This window comes from Phaethon aethereus (assembly GCF_964289735.1).
Source record: "Phaethon aethereus genome assembly, chromosome: 1".
Taxonomy (NCBI): Eukaryota; Metazoa; Chordata; class Aves; order Phaethontiformes; family Phaethontidae; genus Phaethon; species Phaethon aethereus.
This window is the reverse complement of record NC_138575.1, coordinates 84,093,891-84,115,157: the sequence shown is the minus strand read 5'-3', so window position 1 is coordinate 84,115,157 and position 21,267 is coordinate 84,093,891. Positions and strand designations below refer to the sequence as shown.

The 21,267-nt window shown below is 50.7% G+C and overlaps 1 protein-coding gene across 1 annotated transcript in view; it reads right to left on the bottom strand.

Moving 5' to 3' along the window:
• The window catches only part of CCND2 (cyclin D2), a 33,884-nt gene extending 17,216 nt beyond the window's left edge, over nucleotides 1-16,668 (bottom strand). Inside the window, exons 1-4 of the mRNA XM_082006025.1 lie at nucleotides 15,869-16,668; nucleotides 14,124-14,339; nucleotides 11,255-11,414; nucleotides 85-215 (exon numbers count right to left, since the gene is read on the bottom strand). Of these exons, the coding sequence (XP_081862151.1) occupies nucleotides 85-215; nucleotides 11,255-11,414; nucleotides 14,124-14,339; nucleotides 15,869-16,063 (702 nt within the window). The 5' untranslated portion in view covers nucleotides 16,064-16,668. The remainder of the gene's footprint in view (nucleotides 1-84; nucleotides 216-11,254; nucleotides 11,415-14,123; nucleotides 14,340-15,868) is intronic.
• Between the last annotated feature and the right edge of the window lie 4,599 nt (nucleotides 16,669-21,267).

The following is a 21,267-nucleotide window of genomic DNA, read 5'->3' as shown; positions in this document are numbered from 1 at the left end:
TTTCAGGATCAGGCCCGGCTTGATGGCCTGGTTCTCCACCACGGTCTCAGAAGCAAAAGGAGAAGAGGAATGTGGGACACTCACCACATCTGTGTTTGTGATCTTGGCCAGGAGGTCCGTGAGGCTGTCCCCGTCATCGAGCTGAAGGCCACAGATGGCTGCTCCCACACTTCCAGTTGCTATCATTGACGGTGGGTACATGGCAAAGTTAAAATCTGCAAGAACAGATCTGGGAATTAGTCCAAGCCCAGAACAGAAAAGCTGCAAAACATCAGAGGCAAGCAACATAAAAAAACCACACCCAAGAATAAAAAACAGGGAAGTAGAAGAAAGGGAAAAGTGCCACTCTTTTTTCGTTCAGAGGAGCTCATTAGTCACACTGCTCATCACAAGCAGTCAAAGGAAGGGTAACAGATCTGCAAATTAAAATGGAAATGCAGCTCGGTCTTTTATCCTCACTGATGCATAAAGTAAACCTGGACAATTTTTAATAGTCTTTCCTTTGTTTTAAAGAAAAGGAAAGAGAAGAAGTAGGCTTTCTGTAATTTACGTCAGAAATTTGGGTCTCGGTCACATTAGAGCTCTCTGTATAACCAGAAAACTAACTGGTATAAGGCATCACAAAGGACCAAACTGAGATTTTTAGTCATGTCAATTTTTAAAGACGTAATTAACTCAACCATTTAAAGACCTGTCCAGGAAAGAGATTTTAATTAACGATCATCTTTACCACCTTTGCAATTAGGAAGTGAGAACACTTACAGCCCATAGCTACATAATCAAAAGAAAAAACAAAGATCACATTTGTCATTACTACTATTTCTTAATAAACAAGTTGAAAATACATTTCAAAACTTCCTCTCACACATCTGTGGAGATCCAGAGAGAAATGAAAATAAAGCTAAATGTTCTTGTGACCTTTATAAGGCAATTTTACGGTTTATGATACTGCCATAGGCACTGGTTTATCAGTATGCCTTACTAAATACCATTTCCAGGAGATCTTCCAGGTTACTGATAATCTTCCTAAAAGGAAACTTGGTTTGCAAGTTCTTTGGTTCAACAATAACTCATTGACAAACTATTCTCTACCAGTTTTCAGTTGAGGAGGACTGGAGGAGAAGGAAGAGGAAACCCAAGTAATACTTAATGTGAAATAAACTACAATCAATATATTCAGTCTATTTATGGAAATAGATTGTTACAGAAAACGACCCTTCTGTTAAAGGCAGATCCCAAGTGCTGTCTGTTCAGCTAGCACAAATTCTGTAACCCTGCTGATGTCTGCGTAACTGCTCAAGTTTTAGACACATCGAGAGTTGTTCTCGGCCTCCCAGACTTTGAGCTGGCAGACACTGCAATCGCTGTGGAGACGGCATACTCTTCTCCGGGCTGGAATATGTCCCTGGGATCCAGGAGGAACGAAGCAGTCAGGTAAGAATGTGACTCAGGTCAGTAACGCTCATCCAGATGGACCGGAGGGGGTGTTAGAAGGGGGGAGAGAAGAGGAGGAGCTGAAACCCTGACGTGGATTTATCTGTCTCACAAAGCCACCCTAAGGTGACTGCCTGCAAGCCCACCACTGCACACTGCTGAAGCCCACTGTCCTTCCTACCAGGGCAGCCCAGCAGACATCACACCCTGACAAACACTTCTGAAGGAGCAAATTCCCGCTGGCTGAAGCAATGAACACGGACTGCCGTTTTTATAAAAATAATAATTACGCACTGTTGCAATAGTAAGAACCTACTGTACATAGGAAAACTGATCATCTTGGAAATTAAGTTATATTGCCCCCACTAATGAGTGAGTCAACAGGTGAGCCTCGACTCCTACTTATCAGCGCAGGACACAGCCCTGAGGATGCTGATCTCAGCATGTGTTGAGGTGACAGGAACTGCGCTTTCATGATCAAAATCACTTTCACATTTACTTCATGTGGACTTACATACACATGCGTGAGGGCCAGCCCCATCCAGCCTGTAAATGGATGACCAGGAAAATACATAAGGTTACCTGACACATAGCACATGCACTCCCCACAGAGCCCACCCTATTCCCAGTGCCTCAGCCTGTGGTTACACTTATCACTGGGCCAGACCTCGAGAGCAAGCCATAGATACGGTGGGATTTTCAGCCCTCGAAACGGCCCCTGTTTTATGCCGTTTTGCCTCTCTTCTTACTCGCTACTGATGGGAGGCCCCAGGACGCAGGTCTGGGTGAATGCTGCAGTGGCTCATGCCTGTGGGTTGATCTGGTAGCTAGTGGCTCCAGGGAAGAAATGTGATCGCTGGACCACCAATTTGCAAAGTCCAATAAGAAGAGCAGGAATGGTTAAAGGACTCCAATAACGAGAGTTTTTTATAAAGGTGGCAAATGTTCACGTGCTCGCATGACTATCCAGAGTCTCTTCCTGGTCCACACAGCAAATAACAAACATCTATAAAATTTAAGAATGTTCAAACATTTATGGAAGAGACCTAGCATTCCCAAAATATGCTGACATCTACATAGAGCAATCCATCAGCAATCTCACTAATTTCTTTAGAAGAGGGATAAATTTAAAGAAGACATCTCCACAGGTCTGTTTCTCCTCTTGTACACACTGCAATTGCTTGGGTTTGCAAATCCTGTATGCCTGCACTGGCATGAATGAGGTTGCACTTGGCCAACATGGCCCTAAGCTGGGATGCGACTCCCGCATTTAAATCTTTGGACTTACCAAACTGTATCCTAGTTATGCATGGGAACTATGGGTGGCAATGGACTTCACATAATTTATCCCTCCTTGTCGTGACTTTTGGGGAAGATGTAGTAAAAAGGTGATGCAAAACCCCTCAAGCTCTGCTGGCGTTTGGTCAGTCCCTATGGAAGTGATGATGAGAACCAAGCCTCAGCCCTCCCATCCACCACTTGAGCCAGCAGCAGGGCAAAACGGCCCTACTCGGAGGCCCGGATGGACCCACACCCTCATGTGTGGTCACTGAGCCCCCACGGAGCAGTTTCACCTAGCCCCGAGCAGCTGGTTGGGGGATCCAAGCAACAGGGAGCTCCCATGTCTCGCACTCAACACTCGGCATCGTCCAGGCACGGTGGGCTGAGAGGACACAGCTCCAGCATGCCCTCTGAACCTCCTTCCTCCTAGGGGCTTGCATCAGGACCTTCACATTATCCCAACGCTGGTTTTCTCGTGGTTGATTTTATACCTACTCCCAGAAACCGTCTTCCTAGGAAGCTGAATAAAGAGCCACAGTGCCCCTGCCAACTAGCACTGCTGTAGGTCTGCTTCCACGTGGGGTCACATGAGAACATTTCTATGCCCAATAACCTTGTTAGTTCCCTTAATGTCATTCATAATGCAAATGAGACAGCAAGCGAATGGCCAGAGGCCCAGAGTGACTAAAGCTCAGCATCCAGAAAGTCTTACATAGCCTCTAGCTCTAAACTAACTTCCCTCCATAACAAGCACCATAAACTTGGCTATCAAAGCTACACATGCCCAGTCTTTGTTGTACAACAGGCAGCGATTTGTATCACTGGCTTCTATTTTTAGCATATTAATTAACTACTGCAACTGGTGAGGCAAGTGTCTCCAACTGGAGAGTGTGGCGCCATTGTCTGAAGTCATCACCTCATCTCGCGCTATTGAAAATCATGGCAGTGACCCTCCTGCTGATATGAATTTAACCTGACATGCCCACAAAGGGATGGGGGGTGGTGCACCAATTTTGTGCACATGGTTCTCCACATCACCCTGGACCCTATTAGTGTGGAAAGAGCTCATTGAAAGAAAAGAAGCCACATTGTGCTGGGCCACCTAGAGGGTTGAATAGAAAAGGCTGAGGAAAAGAGCAGGCAGCGGAATAAAGGCCGTAATTAACATATTTCCATATTCAAGCAAAGCAATAACTACGTGAAATGTTTGTCAAGGTGCAACGAAAGCATAAATATTAAGTACCGTATCTGAGGCGATGCAGAACCCCCCTCCGAGTCTCTTACATTCCATCGAGAAATTAAAACCAAGCTTTTTACACATTATTTTCAATTATAAACCTCTATACCCACTCCCCCCATGATAACAAGCCAAGTCTTGCCATCCTCACACAGCTTCCACCCAGGTAAAACTGCCCCCAGAATTAAGTTACAAGCTTGCCCTGAGATTTAAAAAAAAAAAAAATCAAAATAAAAGAGAGAGAGAGAGGACTTAAACATTTGACTCTGAAACATAGACTTTTACTTCAAATTCTTGCTGGAGATGATGAACCCTGAATTACAGAGGGAATCTTACAAAAATCGCTTGTTACTGGACACCTGAAGCAAGGCTAAATCCTTCTTTCGGACTTAGGTGCAACCCTGGTTAGCGGGCACCCAGAGCCTGCACCAAAGACATGGCTCTGCCTCTAACTTTGTTGTGTTTTTTGTACATTGCCACAGAATTACATAAAAGCCTCGTTAAAAGTCAGAGGCGTAGTGCAACAACGTGTAGTCTACGAGGATGTGAACACACAAACACTTCAAGGAAGAAAAGGGCTGTTAGAAAGCAGGACTTGTTTTACCTTCTGTTCCCAGGCAATAAACACCAGAAACCATGCCATCCCCATTTCGCTATCACCTTTTTCCCTAAAGGACCTTAAAAACAAGGGACCAACCTTGCACAACCCCACTGACATGTGCTGCAAATGAAAAAAAAAAAAAACAAAAAAATCCACCAATATAAGAAACGGCGCCCTTTGAAATGCAGCCACCCCTGGAGCAGCCAGCCAGAGGCACCGAGCAAATTCAGGGTACCCTGAACCCGCACCCTGCTTTCAGACCGGAGCTCACGCAGCCAGGGTGCGAACGCACGCACGTGCCGCGGACGTCCTTCCGCCGGCGCGGCACACCTAGGCGACGGTCAGGTTCTAGGACCCCGCGCACCGCGGCCGAGCTCTTTTGCTGGCTCTCTCCTGATCCAGTGGACTCCACTGCCTCTGAGCCAGGAAAATGCAAGGTTGACAGTCAGTCTAAAGCAGGAGGGAAGGGGAGGCAGGAACCCAGAGAGGTCCTGCATGGGGAAGCCCTAACTCGCAGCCAACAAGCGAGAACTGCCGGAAGGGAAAGAGCACCGACAAATACCCAGGCTGAACGTGCTCAGTGTGCCAAAGCCAGGTGGGAACTCTACCTTCTTACAGTGACCCTTGTTACTGCTCCGGCCGCAGGCTGGTTTTTTTTCACAGCCAGTTTTCTTCTCTACAATTTGATAAGAGGTTTACTTTCAGAGTTGCAAATGAAGACTTGGAAACCCCTGCCTCATGGAAGGTAATGCTTCTCACGGGGGAAAAAAAAAGAAAAAAAAAATTACCTCCATCATTTATAAAATTATACAGGTAATGGTCCAGTTTCACCCAGCCTCAAACTTCACCCAGCCAATGCTGGTACTAGGAGGGCTATATTTTACCACGTATGTTTAGAAGAAAGGCCTCAGGAAAACAATAGAAGTAGTGAATTTAATGCTTGTCTGTTTTGATCCAAATGCAATTCCAGCGCCAGTGTGCTACTTTTATTTTTCACACACAGTTGGTTTTAACTGCATTGGCCATTTTTTTTCTCTTGCTCTCGTATTTCTACAAGACACAGCAATTTTTCCCCATTAATAAAATAGTTAATACTATTTCTGCTTTTAAAGGCAAAACCAGATGACTCTTCAGCCCTTCAAAAAAGGGCATGGCAGTGCCAAGTACGACCAAACAAAAAACTGTCGAGTAAAATAGCATGCAGACCTGCTTCTATTCTTTGAGTAGGCAGGAGGGTAGACACCTAATTCTGTTCCTGGGCTATAGTGAGGCGGAAAGTATTTGGCCTTTATACAAATGGGTCTAAAGCATCCTGAATGCTAATGCTTCATCACAACCATCCAAGTGAGGTAGAGACAGGGAAACATGTTTAACAATCAATGTAAAGCGTATGAGCGCTCAGTACAACATGCTCATTAGCTGATCATAAAGTCCATTTCTGAACAACTGTTTGCACCGATTGTTAATTTCGTTTGTTCTACACCTTCAGTAAGGAAGCCTAACAAAAGATCAGGATTATGTTAGTGCTTGAACCTCCAAAAAAATGTCAGACCTGCAGCTAGTAGGAAGGAGGGCAACTTACCAGGCAGCACAGCAATTACCCCAGCTTGTATCAGCAAAGTTTCTCTTCCTCCATTTCCTCACACCTCATCTTCCCAGATTTGATGGGGTCCTACAACTTAACGAGTGAGTCCGCTCATACGAAACATGCCCCAGGCCCTGCTTACTTGCTGACTTGTGGTTCCTGGGGCTTCGTTTTCCTGGAGAGCTCAATACACCGATATGAGCTGCCTCTCCCAGGAACAAGCAAGAGCCTTCATGGCAATGAATTCATGTGGATTCTTCTTTCTTCTGTCATGCAAGAAGTATTTGTGCAACCACTGCCACTTTGCAATATGTATTTTATTTCTAAGAGATTAATCCACCCAACAAAGCCTCTGTGGACTCCTTTCCTTCACTCCGCAAAGAACAGGTCCCAGCTAAAACGTGTATCACACCTTTACCCTCTGCAGGGACAAAGCAAAATTACTCTTACATTGGCTGACAGGGGAAGGATGCATGGTAGACTTGCCCAGCAGGGGTCCTGAGGACCAAACATGCCTCTTGGTGTTACAAAGCATTCTGTGTGGTTACCCTCCAGATCACTAGTGCTGTAGGCCTCATCTCGCAGTCTTTGCTCAGACAACACTCCCATTGACTTCCACAGAACTTCTGTCTGAGTAAGGACCCAGGATTTGCCCAGAAGTTTAAAAAAAAAAAAACCCTTCTCAGCTTTCAAACATAGATCATTAATGTCCCAGAGACAGTGGGCAGAGGTTTGGCACACTGTACAAAACTGACTTGACGCTGAAATTTTCCTCCTCTTTCTCAGCCTCTTTGCAGACACAGGCTTTGAAAGCCACTGGTCTATGAGATGCTGCATTGTACCCAGCATAGGAACGTCTCACCTGCCACAGGACTCGGCTGAAGCACAGAGGACGCTGCTATGCAAAGGGCTGAGTCCAGGGATCTACACAAGTTGCCTTCTGTCTCTGCAAGTCTGCAACGCTTTTTGCTTCTAAGCTTTGCATGCCACTTAAGTAAAGCACCCAGAACCTCCTCACCACTGAGATCAGCCTCTCCATGACAGCTCGCGTCCGGAGACGCGCAGCTCCTCTTTCTGAAAGCCTGACTTGCGCAGCCTGTCCTCCCCCAAACCCCTTATATGTGCCCTTACAGGCACCGAGATAAAAAAGGGTATCCTGCACCAAAAAAGTGGCATGCACCGCCTCCAACAAGACAGCATTAACGCAAAAGTAAGCAGCTGGGCATCTGTGACTGAACAGCCTGGAAGAAGAAGGAATGAAGGGCATGCAGAAGTCAAGGAAATAATATACGGTCCTCTTCTGCTCTGCACGCTGCTCTGTGAACCGGTGCCCTTCCCCACTCCTCCGGCAGCGATTCCCTGGCTTGGAGCACAGCACGCACAAGCAAAGGGGCAACCCCAGAGAAAAAAAAAATTTCCAAACCGCGGAGCACTGTGTGAAGCGACAGAGGAGGGGCAAAGGGTGCAAAGCAATGAACAGACAAGAGGTGGGGTCGCAGCAGCAAAGCGACAGGATCCCAGGGAGCAAAAGAAGGGCCATCTCTGTTGGGCTCACAGCTAAACAGCATCCTCCTGAGCTGAAAAAGCAGTAACCATCAGTTTTGCCAAGCTATACCGTAAGGACTAGGGGTCTCGATGCAGCCTCTTAGTGCCTTTAAAATTCAGAAGACTCCTGAAGGAGATTTTAGCTTATACAGGGAGCCACCAGCGGGATGAGGAAACAAATGACATGATGACAGAGTAGGCTATGCCAGTGCATGTCAATCTATATGCTCTTACTGCACAGCAAGTGAGACAGCTTGAAGAAAGCTGGCCTACGCGTGGCAATTCCCAGCCAACAGATCGAGCTCCCGCTAACGACAGTACCCTGTCTGCACGGCCGCGGTGCTCGAAGCACAGCCGGGGTGGGCTGCCGGCAGACGCCACTTTCGGCCCCTTCCAGTGGAGAAGGAGGCTCCTGAAAGCGTTGTCGGCGCAGGGCACAGTAAAGAGAAAATTTCATTCAGGGAACGAGCTTCTGTCTTGCTCAGCAACCGTACGTTCAGATGGGACCAAGGGCAAAGAGGGATACGTTCCAGTTTCAGTCATGCTCATGTGAATCATTAATCACCACAAGAACTGGGGAGAGGCTGTGGATTTACATCCATGCAGCTCGTCCCAGAAACTGGGCTCAAAATAAAGACAGAGAAACAGAGAGCGCACCAAAATGATAAAACATGACTGAGAGGAATATACAAAAGAACCAAGTATCATCTCCTTTCGCATAACATCCAAATGGAAAGGACATCAACAACAACTTGATCGTACACATCCAGCACAACATCCAGAACTGTTAATGGTTGCCTCCCTCTCCGTTTGCTGATACAACTTATTGTAGGACCGAGATCACAGCCGGCTCTGTAAAGGCAGGCAACACTCGGGAATTTCTGGTATAACACTTTTGCAGGGAAATTAAAATGGAGCACTTGGTGAAGAAGAACTCAGGCTAGAGGATGAAAGTTCAAAATATGCCAGATTTCGCAGGATACACTAAAGAAGAAGAAAAAGTACTTGAGAGCAGAGAAAGTTGCACTGAGATGGAAATAAAAAGAGATTCATTGCTGTGCTCCAGACCAGAGCCGTTAGCCAGCCAGCAAGGTCAGGTCTGGTAACAGTAAAGAGTCAAAACCGGGCTAAAAAAAAAACGCATGGAGGGAGCAAGGGAAGAGGCAGCCACATGTCAAAGGAGGTCACCTACTGAAAGAAGGCAAATGGGGAAATGAAACACCAGGCTTAACCCGAGCTGGTGGAGAGCAGAAGCTTTGAGGGAGAAAGGGAAAGAAGAAACAGAGCGGCCGACGAAAGCTCTGCAACAAATAGGACAAGAAAAGGAAATGACAACTGGATCTGGAAGGAAGTCTGATGAGAAGGGGCTTTTCTTCACCGAGGAGGGTGAAGAATGACTTTAAGAGTGACAGTGAAAGGGAAATACAGTAGTAATAACATGATGTTTCTATAATGCAAATGGGGGTCATAGCTTGCTAGTAAACTGGGAATGAGGACTGGGGTAAGATCTCTGCTTTTGAAACTGCAAGGGGTTGTGGGTCCTCCTCAAAACTAAATGCCGACACAGCGGTCTGTGGAAAATGGGGCGAGAAGAAAAGAAAATCTACAGCCAGCAGAGTGGTGCCCTGTCATTCGTGAAGCCCCATACATAGTCAATTACGTTTTTCATTTGCAAGAAAAGAATTTGTGACTTGTTGCCTCTTCAAACTCTACGTAAAGGACTTTGGTTCATGGATTTGAGACATGTAACATGAGAAGGAGATCACACGGGGGAAACACACGATGGAAGCGCATGACTGGGCTAATGGCTGGAAAGGGGATGCTGTTTGGAGTCTCAGTAACTGAACGAGTAAAGCATGGAGTTAACACCACAGAATTCATGGAGAAAGGGTGGAAAGAAGCTATAGACTCTGGAAACTCCTTCATGGCCCACAGTCCTGCAATGGTTTGGTTATATGGAAAACTTTAAGGGCAAAGGATTGCAGATCAAAATTTGGAAAGTTAAATCATAATGAAATCTACGTCACTCAAGAAAATGTCCTCTTGGATAAAACAAAACAAAACACTATTATAGGAGGTGAAAGCAACAAAAGAGAGGGAAGCCTAGTCTGGTTTGGAAGACAACACAGGTATGCTGGAGGTTGATGGCTGATGGTGTTGTGAGGATCCAGAGGAATGTCCATGGGAATGACCATCTTTATCAGAAGAAAAATGGCAGTGTGAATGAATCCTGGGTAAGGGGAGAAAAGCAAAGAAGCAAAACTGATGGAACAGATTAAACCTCAAGTAAAAAGCTAGTCAGACCAGAAATGTCTGATGAGTTACCGAAGGTGATCCTGCAGACTTTGAGCAATATTTCTGTTGAGCCCTGTGGTCTTTTGCCTGAAAAGCATCAAACAGCAGCGGGAAAAGAAGGAAAGCTTGAGCATCTTGGTAACCAAAAAGTCAATTAACCCTAATAAAGCCCATATAAGATCCTCTAAAACAGACTGACTGAGATAGCAAAAACTGGCCCACACCGTAAAAGCAGTCACTACATCGCAAATACCGAGAGGCAGGCGCAGCAGTAGACATTCATACCCAAAGCTGCACCCCACCTTCCTTTTCCTCTGCAAACACGCAGGCTGAACAGTTCCTATCACAAAGGACTAGGTATGTCAAACTGTAGTGAATGCAAACATTGAGCCGTTTACTACTTGATAACCCTGGAAAACACTGCATACTGTTTTATCTCTTCCAGGTCTAGCTTCTAAGAAGTGGTCTAAACGTTACTCCTTTAGATGAAAATAAGTACACTTACTTCCTAAAAGTCACTGGGAAAAACAGAAACAAAAAAACCACTGTTTTGCAGACAGGTATAAATTAGAAGCCTCTCTTCCACAGAAACAATTATTCTCACCTAAATCTTCAGAAAATGTATTCAGCCAAACAAAAGGAGAGTGTAACGGTTCCCTACGAAACGGACTAGTTTCACTGCTTTCTTGGAGTGAAGTTAGAGAAAGAATCCAAACGTTTAAAAAAAAAGTACTTACTTCCTAAATTGTCATTCCCTACGCTTCAGTAATGTAGTAGTATCACATACATGTTAAAATACAACTCCTACCTTTTATCTGAACAGTGACTAGTTAATGAAAAATTTACAAACCACGTTAATTGCATGTATTAGCCCACTGCATTTTGGGCTAATGTGCCACAACAGCTTCTAGTGTTTTGGCTGTCCCACATCTGCCCTTGCAAACCATCTGTGGCCCTTCAAAAAATTAGCAAACAGGCAAAGTAGAAAATCGTACGGTCTAATCCAGCCTTACTGACTTTACCGCAGAAGCACTACACACGTTGGTAAGAGCAGGACTGCAATTGCACTACGGTTCCCCGATGGCAAGAATCCTGTTTACACGCCGTTTCGGAGCTTGATTCATGACGTCTTTTGCGAACAGTTGCACCGGCTTGAGCCGCTCGTCCCGCGTCACGCAAGGACAGAGGGGATGAAAAGCCTCTGTACCACCAGTGACTAACCCGCCCTTTCAACCACACGGCAAGCAGCAGGCGCACCCGGAGCACCTTGGCCTACCTGTGGCACAAAGGGCAATGAACGTTTGTGCATGCTTCCGGATCAAAAGCAACTTGTCTTTAGGTAGAGGCAGCTTCCTTAGGATGTGTTCAATGAAATCGTGCGGGGTGACGGCGGCGAGGTTCCACTTCAACTTCCCCAGCACCACCAGCTCCCATTCCTGCAGCGGGGGGACAGGGAAGGGAGAAGAAAAGCCATAAGCAAGCCTGCAAAAAAAAAGCCGCTTCGCTTATTTCTCTGATTGTAATTATATCACTGCTAAATTGGTTTTGCTAAAAAATTTTTTTCTGTATGCTCCTACTGAAGTTGTTGACTTTATTCTTTTTATTCCTTTTTTTTTTTTTTAAACACTGGAAATGTCAAGCTCTACTGAAAATAATGAGACCTGGCAGCTCCTGCCAAGATTTTACTTTTTTTGTATCCAGTGCTGAATGCCCACCCAGAAAGTTTAGCCTGCAATTAGATATTGCCAAGGTCACTGTGGTCCTTTCCTAGTAACTTCTTTTAAATGGCTATAGTCCTTACTTTATAGCCATTTAAAGCCCGAGGGACAACCCTGCACAAAAATAACCTAGGTATACATTCTTTCTTTTTTTTTTTTTCCAAAACTGAGGAAGTCAGCTTGATGGCATTCTCTCCCAAAACTGTACTCAAAAGCTCCTGCAGATGAACCTGGTGGTGCTTCAAGTACTCCAAGACAGGGTTTGCGGAAAGGAAATGCATGTAACGCAGCCAAGAAGTAGCCTGTGTAAATTATCTGCCAATAAATCATGCAGGATCCATTCCCACATTCTTTGCACGCCAAAACTCCCAGTGAACTCAAAGGGAAGCTTGGGCGCACATGTAACTACTGGCCGTTCCCTGCAACGTGATTACATGTAGAAATGGTACCTAATCGACAGATCTGGCCATGGAGTTCAAGCAGGGCTAGACCTGCATGCTTCAGCGTTTAATACATTACAGTCTGGAATACCTTACAGTGCCCCACAGTGAACAAAGCTCAGGCCTTGGGCTCGTTTCTGTCTCATGCATCAACTATAAGCTACCAACTAAATTCCATGCACTGATTCTTGAGTCCTGACGACGCGTGAGCCTGATGGAGCCCAGCGTGGCGGGGAGTCCCAGCTAAGCTTGTAGAGCTGGCAAGTCGAAAAAAAAGTCCTCTAATTTTGCAGCCGAGGAGACGTCAACCAGCGTTGCTGAGAAACCATAAACATGGACCCCACAATGCCATTTCTGCAGCCGTTTCTCTGAATAGATGCCCACTTTAACAGCGAGTTACTTTCCTAGACATTCCTACTAGATTATGACAGAGCCCTCCATAGCTTGAAAAAAATCTCGTGTTCGCGTATGTAACCGGCCCCAGAAACTAGACGGGGTTTTTCTTCTTTCTCAAGAAAACCTGCAAAACGTTTGAACGCAACAGCAGTTACGTTAACTACGGACGGATCTTCCCAGCACTACTAACGCAACAGACGTCAATACCGAAGAGCACTTCATCTGGAGGACTGAACACAGGGAAGCACTCGACACACACGCTTAAATCCATGTGGCACAAAAAGGTAGGCGCATCGTCCCACGTCTGCGCGTGCGGGGGCCACGGCACTTGCCGAAATGGTCCGTCCCGCCGGCGGGACACGGGCGTGCCTGTGACAGCCACAGCAGGGTTTGCAGCGCGAAGCTCTTTCCTCTGCAGAAGCACCAGCTCCCAGCCCCTCCCCGGGGGCAATTCCTGCCACCTTCGCCCAGTGATTCGTAGGAGACGTTCTCCCGGGATTCAGCTGGCTGGGCGTGCTCCCCAGAAGCCACGAGAACACTGCTACCCGGCTGGACGCGCGTCTCACCCAGAGGCTGGAAAACTCGTCAGGCGCGGCGCGGCACGCCACGAAGCGCTGTGCAAACATTCATTACGCCGTTCGATAGCTTTGATTCCTTTTTGTTTCTGCTGCCGCTACGTCCGAACTGGACAGGGGAGCTGTTGGGGAGACCGAGCAGGGGTAGAAGCACGATGGCGAGCGGTACCAGACACGGCCTTTTACTGGCGGGGATGTCTCACCGAGCTGAATGGTCGGTTCGGGACGGCGGTCCCGCCATCCGCCTCGGCGACAGCCTACGGGGCGCCACGTTCGCAGAAGACGGCGGAGCAAGGCCGCAGCTTCCAGGGCTCGGACCCCGGCGGCTCCCCAGGGGGCTCCTCCGCCTTCCCGGGCGCCACCCGACGGCAGAAGACCCCCGGGGCGGGGTCTCAGCCAGGCGGGGAACCCGCCCCGCCCCGCCCCACGGCCCCGCCCCGCCGGGGGCGCGGGGCCGCCCGGCAGCCGCGCGCGAAGGGTGAAGTCACGCCCGCCGCCGCGTGTCTGCCGCCAGGTGGCGCCGCCGCCCCGCGCCGCCCGCCCCGCGCACGTGCGCCCCGGCGCCTCCCTCCCGGCGAGGTCCCCTTGCGGGGACACCCGCACCCACGCAGGGCACGCGCGGCGTGGGGTGCTGGGAGGGGAGGGAACACACGGCCCCCGCGGCAAGCGCAGCCCCCGCGGGCTGCCGCCGGCAGCGCCGTGCCCGCGAGGAGGCGGGGGAGCGGGCCTGAATGCCGCACGGCAGGGCGGCTTCGGGGGAGCCCAAGGCGACGGGGAGGTCCCCCGTGTCGTCATGTGGCCCCCAGGCAGTTTCGGGTCGGCCCCTCTCTGAGCATGTAGCACCTTTTGACAATTCACCGAGTGCATAAAACTAAGTACCAGTGAAAAGTGTGATTTTCAGAAGGCTGGGCAGGGCGGGGGCCGCAGTGGCGGCAGCGTGCGGGGACGGGAGAGGGGAGGAGAAGGCCGCGCCAGCGCAAGAGCTGGCGGAGAGAAGGCGGAAGGGGGCTGCTTACCAGCAGCTCTTGGGGTCTGATGGAATTGTCCGTGTATATGCACAGCTTCTCGGCTGTGAGGGGGATTGTCTCTTTCAGCTTGGAGGCCAGGAACATGCACACAGCCCCCAGCAGCTGCAGATGGCACTTGCGGGTGGGCACCACCGCTAAGAATCTGTCCAAGTAATTCATGGCCAGAGGGAAAACTTCTTCTTCGCATTTCTGCTCTTCACAGACCTGCAAGCCAGGAGCGTGGGGAGGGGAGGATGGGGCGGTGGGGTTGGGCAGAGGGAGGGAGGTTGAGGGGAGAGAAAGAGACAAGAAGGAAAAAATAAATAAATGAGTTACCCCACAAAACAGACCACTGCCTCCCTTGCCATGGCTCCGGCTATTTTTGTTTCCCGGGGAGCTAAATTTTGGGGAGGGGGAGATCTCTGGAGAGGCTGGGAAGGCTGTCAATCGGCTTTCACATTCCTTTAGTTCATTCAGTAAGAAATGAATTCAAGACACTGTGTGGGAGAGATGAAAAGCCCCATCCAGCAGCAAGCGAGCAGCCTCCGACTTTTTTTTTTTTTTTGCGACCCAATTTTTTTCCCTTTTTTTTTTATTTCGTCATATTTTCAAAAAATCGATAAAAATATCAAAACTTCCCCGGGGGTCCCGCTGTTGGGGCCGGTGGCATCCCAGGACGGTCCCCTATCGTTTCCGACAATTGCAAAAATTCCCCCGGGGGGTGTCCCCCAGCCCTGCGCCCCTGATCCGGCGCGGGGGGGAGGAGGACGGGAGACACAGCGAGGGCGAGGTGGGGTGGGGAGAGCCCGAGCAGCCCGGATCCTTTCAGCAGGAGCGAGCGAAAAAAATTATTTCAAAAATTTACCAAAAATCGGAGCCGGGGAGAAAAAGCACAAATCGCACATGAAAACCAAGCGGGGAGTCTGGTCTTTCCAACCCAGGGGGTTCGGCCCGAGAAAGGTCCCCCCCAAAGGAGATCCGAAGGGGCAAATGATGGGTGGTGGGGCCGGGACAAGGCAGGCGAGTCTGCGGGGATCTGGGCCCGCTGCCGCCCCGCCTGAAGTATCGGGGCGAAGAAGAGTGTCGCCTCCCGCTCGGGCTCCCCGACAGCCCCCCGCCACGTCGGGGGGGGCTGGGGGTTCAGTGACGGGGTGCATTCCCGAGCCCCTTCGTGGGAAAGAGGGGGGGAAGACGGGCTCGGCGTCTCCGAGCAGAGTTGCATGCAACGCAACATGGCGAAAAAAAGGCACGTCCTCACCACTGCATACGTGGGCATAAAATCGTCGCTGGGCAAAACGTGGGGGGCACCGGGCACCCCCCATCCCTCGCCCTGCCCCGGGCGCAGCTCCCTTTTGCCAGAAAACCCTCCATCTCAAGCGCTCCCGGCCGCCCGCAGCCGGAGGCGGCTTTTCTTTGCTTTTTAATTGCAAATGACTTTTCCAACTTCTCCCCCCCAACCCACCCCACCGCTTCCTCTCCTCCTGCACCCCGCTTTGCGGCAGCCCCCCGGGAGGGGCGACTTCCACCGCGGGCTGCCTCTGCTCCCCGGGTGAGCTGGGGGGGGGGGGGCGGGGGAGAAAATCCAGGGGGAGAGAGGAGAAGGAGAACCCCCACGGCGACCGGAGGGGCGAGGCGAGGTGGAGGTGCTGCCCGCCGCCGGGGGGGCCCGCAGCCGGCCGCCCTGCTTCCCCCCTGCCCCGGCCGGCACCGCTCCCAGCGGCTGGGGGGGTGGGGGAAGGCACCGGGATACAAACCTCCAGCATCCAAGTGGCCACCATCCTCCTCATGAAGGGCTGGATGTCCTTCTGGACGCACTTGAAGTAGGAGCATTGGGGCAGATACCTCTCCTCTATGGTTAGTAAGTTGTGCAAAACGCGGTCGTCGTAGAGCAAGTTTGGGTCAGGCACAGCTCTCCTCATGGGATCCACCTCGCAGCACAGCAGCTCCATGTTTCCAAAGAGATCTCCGTCTTTCTCTGATGGAAAAGTTTTTTGGGTTTTTTTTTTTTTGGAGGGGGGGAAAGGGGGTGGGGAAAGGAGAGGGGTAAAGGAGGAGGGGTAGGTGGGTGGGAGGAAGACGGCAGGGCTTTCCAGCTCGCTCCTGCCTCCCTTGAAACTCGTCTCTCCTTCTCTCGATTTCTAGCCTAAAGTTGAAGCAAAGTGACGCAACTCGCCAGGGCAGGCAGTTCTCTCTCTCTTGTTATTATGGAGAACAGCAGCTGGTCAGACGTAACATCAAACGCGGGGTTTTTTTTTTTTTCCCTCTCTATAAGCTAACAAGGAACCAGGAGGCCCTCGTATAGGGACACACACACACAAATGACAGCTTCTCTTTTTTTTCCTTCCAGCGAGCAAATGAAACCCGCTCCACACTTTCCTTCTGCGGGAGCCCGTCTGAATCTATTTCCTCCCCCTCTTCTTATTGCAAGAAACCAAGGGCTCCCCCGCGGTACCCACCGAGACGATGGGGACGAAGGATGAAATGTCCTGGCTTTAACGGGGTGCCAGATCCACGTGTGTGTCCCCCGCCCCCGCTCAAGCCCTGGACCCGCTCCCCCCTCCGGCACCCCCTTAATCTGCAGCCGCAGGGGGCACAGAGCTCCCTGCTGACTGCAGCCTAACATCAAACACGAAAAAGACCCCAAAGGTCCTTGAGGGGTGGGGGTCCGGCGGCGTTTTCGAGGTGAAAGCTTAACAGTAATCACCACGCTACTCCCTCCGGCGCACACATGCGTTAGAAAGGCGGGCGAGCCGGTTTAGCCCCGCACGGCCGCACCGATATAACTTTCTAGGAAACGCAGCTGGGGGCGGCGGGGGGGGGGGGGGAGGCTGGCGGGGAATGGAGTTATGTCCCGCATCGGGTGACTTCCACCCCACTCGCACTTCGCCGGCGTCGCCGTCGCTTCCTCGCCTGCAAAACGTCTCAGCTTTGCCAAGTCTCTGCCCGTCGCGGTGCGGCAGCGGCTGCGGCGGGGAAGGGGCGCCGGGGGGCGGGGGGGGGGGCGCGCGGGGACCCGCCAGCCCTGCCAGCAGCTCCCCCCCGACCCCCCCGCAGCGACCGTCGATGCGCCCCCCGCCCCCCCCACGAACGCCGCGGAGGTGGGGGGAAGCAATACCGCCTTAAAAGCCGGAGTGGGGAGTTTGGGGCGCCGCTTCCCCTCCCTCCATTTGCATAGCCAATGGCTCTGGGGCTCTCGCCGCTGCGCGCTGATTGTTACCGGGCAGATTATATTTTAAGGACGCCGCGTGCTGCCCGCCATCGACAGCAGCCTGGCAGGGACGGGGGCGAAGCGGAGCCCCCTCACCTGACTGCACGGCCGGCCCGGGGAGCCGCACGGGCGCTGCCGGCATCGGGGAAGGCGGGCGACCGGCCGTCGTTGCCCGCGAGTGGGCACACGCGCCCCCTCCCACGGCAGCCCTCGTCCCTCTGCATCAAAAAGTATGGGAGGGACGGGACCGGCTTTGCCGTGGGTGGCATCACTTCGGAGTCCAGCGGCAAGGGCCCCCTGGCAAAAACCGGCTTGGACAGCCCTGCACCTAACCCGCCCGGCAGAGCAAATGGCTACTTCACCGCCAAAAAGCCAGCAGGACACCCCCACCCCCCGCCCATCCCCCGGTAATACGGAGCCGCGCCGACCCCTCCACGCGTTGCTAGCGGCATCTCCCCGCAAAATCAGTTCTGCTCCCCCCTCGTCCCGTCCCGTCCACCAAGCGGGCACCTCCCGGGCACAGCCGAAACGACGTGGCGGCGGCGCCATTCAGGAGCTGCCGGGCTCCGTGTGTGGCCCCTCGCCCACCCCCCAGCCCCCTGAGGCGGGAGCTTACCGGGTCCCAGCCCGCCGTAGGCGGAATTGGGCAGAGCTTTGCCGGGCACGGCTCGCGTTTTAGGCGGGCGAGGGAAGGGAGCGAAGAGGGGGCACCCCCGCCGTACGTCGAGGGCGGCGAGCGGGGACCCGCTGCGGCGCAGCGTGCTCTGCAGTGAAAGGCTCTTTAACTTCCACCATCCATTTCCCCTTCCTGGCTACTCCTGTGAACAGGGAGCGTGTTGTGTCAGCGCACGTTTTCCTACTCCAAACTTAAATTCATAAGCGGTCCTGTCTGGCTTTGTAGCCTGACAATGCAACGATTGTGATTTATGTGGGTTTCGGGGGGGTAGGACAACGGGTGTCCTAATTGTCCGGCACCGACTTTCCGAAGTGGGGTGATGTCTGGGGCACGGCGCGGCTTGCCGGCGGCGGGCAGCCGCGGGGACCGGGGGAGCGATGCGGTAGCCCCCTCCGCGCCCCGCGATGGGGCGGCCGCTGGGGGAGCAGCCAAAGGGCCCTGCGGGCGGGCCGCTGCCTCCCCGCCACCCTGCTGGGGGGTACCGTTAGGGGGGAAAAAAAAAACCCACCAAAAAAACCCCTATATCAATAAGTGGAAGCATGCCAGCTCTGCACGCGGAGGTGCCGTTGATCCGCAGCGACGTCGTGGAAAAAAAAAAAAAAAAAAAAAAGCAACACTTTTCCCCGGTGCGATGGCTTTTATATACGCGGTACCCGCTTCCAAGGGGAACACGCCGACCCTGTGCAACGCGGCCAGCGGGCAGGCCGCCGGGGCGGCTGTCGGGGGCCCCGCGGCCGCGGAAGCCAGCGTGCCCGAGCTGCCCCTCCGCCTTGTCCCATCCCCACGGGCGCTGCCGCATGCGTTTGGAGACAGCAGATGTTTTAACAGCCTCCATGTAGAGATTAGCGAGTGCCATATGTTAAATACCACCCTCCCTCCGGAAACAAAAAAAAAAAAAAAAAGGAAAAAAACCTGCGTTTCGCACTCGCTCCCCTTCTTTTGATGAGCTGCTTCGCCCCTTTTTAAAAGCATAAATGATTAAATCAAACACCGTGGGTGCATGTTCCCCCCCACCACCCCGCGGCGGGCGCTGCCGCGGAGCAGCGCTGCGCCCTGCGCGGAGTCGTCGCCGCGGCCGCGGGGGAACGGCGCTGCCGGCGACGGCGGGAGGGGGCTGCCCTGCTCCCAGACCCACTGCAGCCCTCCCCTCCCCTGGGAGGGCAACACCGCGGTCACTGCTTGTGCCTTGGGAGCCCGTCTTGTCGTCAGGGCGTCAGGTCTGGTGTCCCGACTCCTCATCATTAGCCCGACCCGCAGTTATCGTGAAATCGGTAATATGTAATGGTATTTCACTGGCGTTAGTCCGACAGCGCTGCAAAACGCGGTGACCCTTGGGTTTTTTAAAAATAGATCCTTAATTCGTGACTGCTCCTATTTATTTCCCTTCTTTCCTTTGCAAATCCCGGAGACCCATCTTGAAGATGCTTCGAGGGACAGTGTGGGATCAAGCTTTGCCCTTGGACCGGCGACCAATGGACGTCTGTGTGCGCCCGGCGGCCGCAGGTTTTTTGTTTGTTTAAATGAAATAAGTATTCCCTTGCAGTGCTTGAAACCTGAAGACTGGAGTGTGAAACAGGAGAATCTGAAAGTGAAACCGACTGGAAGCCAAAAAAGAAACAGATGAATGTGTTTCCACTGTCCCAGCTGAGGAAAGCAAGCAAACACCATGAATAATAAAATGTGTAAGAGATTTGAAATAAAATTATTCCAGCTTCCGTCACTGGAAGCAGTCTGTCTTGCTGATTTCTTTTTTTTTTTTTTAATATTTGATTTTTAGCTGTTCAAAGGTAAATTTCATAATTCCTTGCTGTGCATTCAACAGGAACAACATGATAAAAATTATCTTTTCTTTCCTCTGGTTTCTGACTAAAGACTAGAAAAGGATTTGGATACCTCAGGAACTACTGTGCATTGCCCATGTATTTTCAAGGAGTTACTTCTAATTGTACAGGCAATTTTCAACTCAAAATACCTGTGTAGTGGCAGCTTTATCATTAACAGCCACCTTAAACAACATAATTACTAAGCAGGTGAAATATATCCTGTAATAAAATTATACTTGCCTTTAGAGGGTGATTTTATGCAGGCACAACAGTTAAAGCATCAACTAATGAATTCTGTGTGATTGCTTAAAGTATTTTTAATTATTTACTCCTTTCTGTTTTCTGCAGTTTCTTCTTTATCCTTTCTCATTCCTTAGCTTAAACTTCTTCATAGCAGTAATTAGAAACTGTGTTTGTGCAATGCCCAATGCAAGGAGAGCACAACTCCACGCATAGGTTTCTTTATGAGGCGAGATGGAAAGGGACTCAAGAAAGAGCTACAAGAATGATCATGTAGCTTAGGACTCATGTTCTAGGCTGGAAGACTTCGTAAATTCATTACAGTTAGCCCAAAGACACTCCCAGGTTTGACATGAATGTTAGCTAGAGCAATCTAGAGAAATTCAGGAAGATTTAGGGTGGCAGAGGTGCTAGCGGTACATTTAGGCTAACAAGAAAGCGAACTTTTCAACTGCAAGTTTAATTAATCCCTTGATACTTCATTTAGGGCTGTGTCTTTAAGGTTAGGTGGGGTTAAAGCCTAAAAAGTATATTCTACCACAAATCACAGTCGCAGAGTTGAAGGAGGAGTTACTGCCTGGGGTTCTGTGACTAGTGTTGCACCAAAAAAAAAAAAAAAAAAAAAAAAAAAAAAAAAAATCAAATACATAATCCCCATGATGCGCTCTGGCCTTAAAATTACCAGACCTGTGAATGTATATAGAACCTATAACCTGTGGTAACACAGGCACACACAGAATCAGGGTGACATCTGGCAGTTTTTCCTTCAGCAAAGGAGTTGACACCGATGAGAAATTTCCGCTGGAGCTGAAAGTCTGGGACTGGGATTTTTCTCACTATATGGGAGATGGGGAAATTTTTGTTTTGCTTAACTCTCCTGGTGCCACCGCCTTATCTCGCAGGGGTGCCACGTACTTTGCAGCGAGCGCTGCCGACTCGATCCTCTGCTTGGTGACCTGGGTGATAAGGCTGCTGTTCGTTTACAGGGAGCAGGAACACACAACAGGTGCCTCCCACACGCCAGGAAATCAATTGGAAAGGAGAACACTTGACATTTTTTACAGGATAGGGCACCTGGTATGCAGAACTGTACATAAACGCTGTCATTCTTTTTTTTGTTTTTTTTCTAGGCAGTGTGGGGAAAAAAGTTGGCTTTTGGAGCAGATATTTGAAAGAGCGGGAACAGTTCTGACAAATTACAGGTAT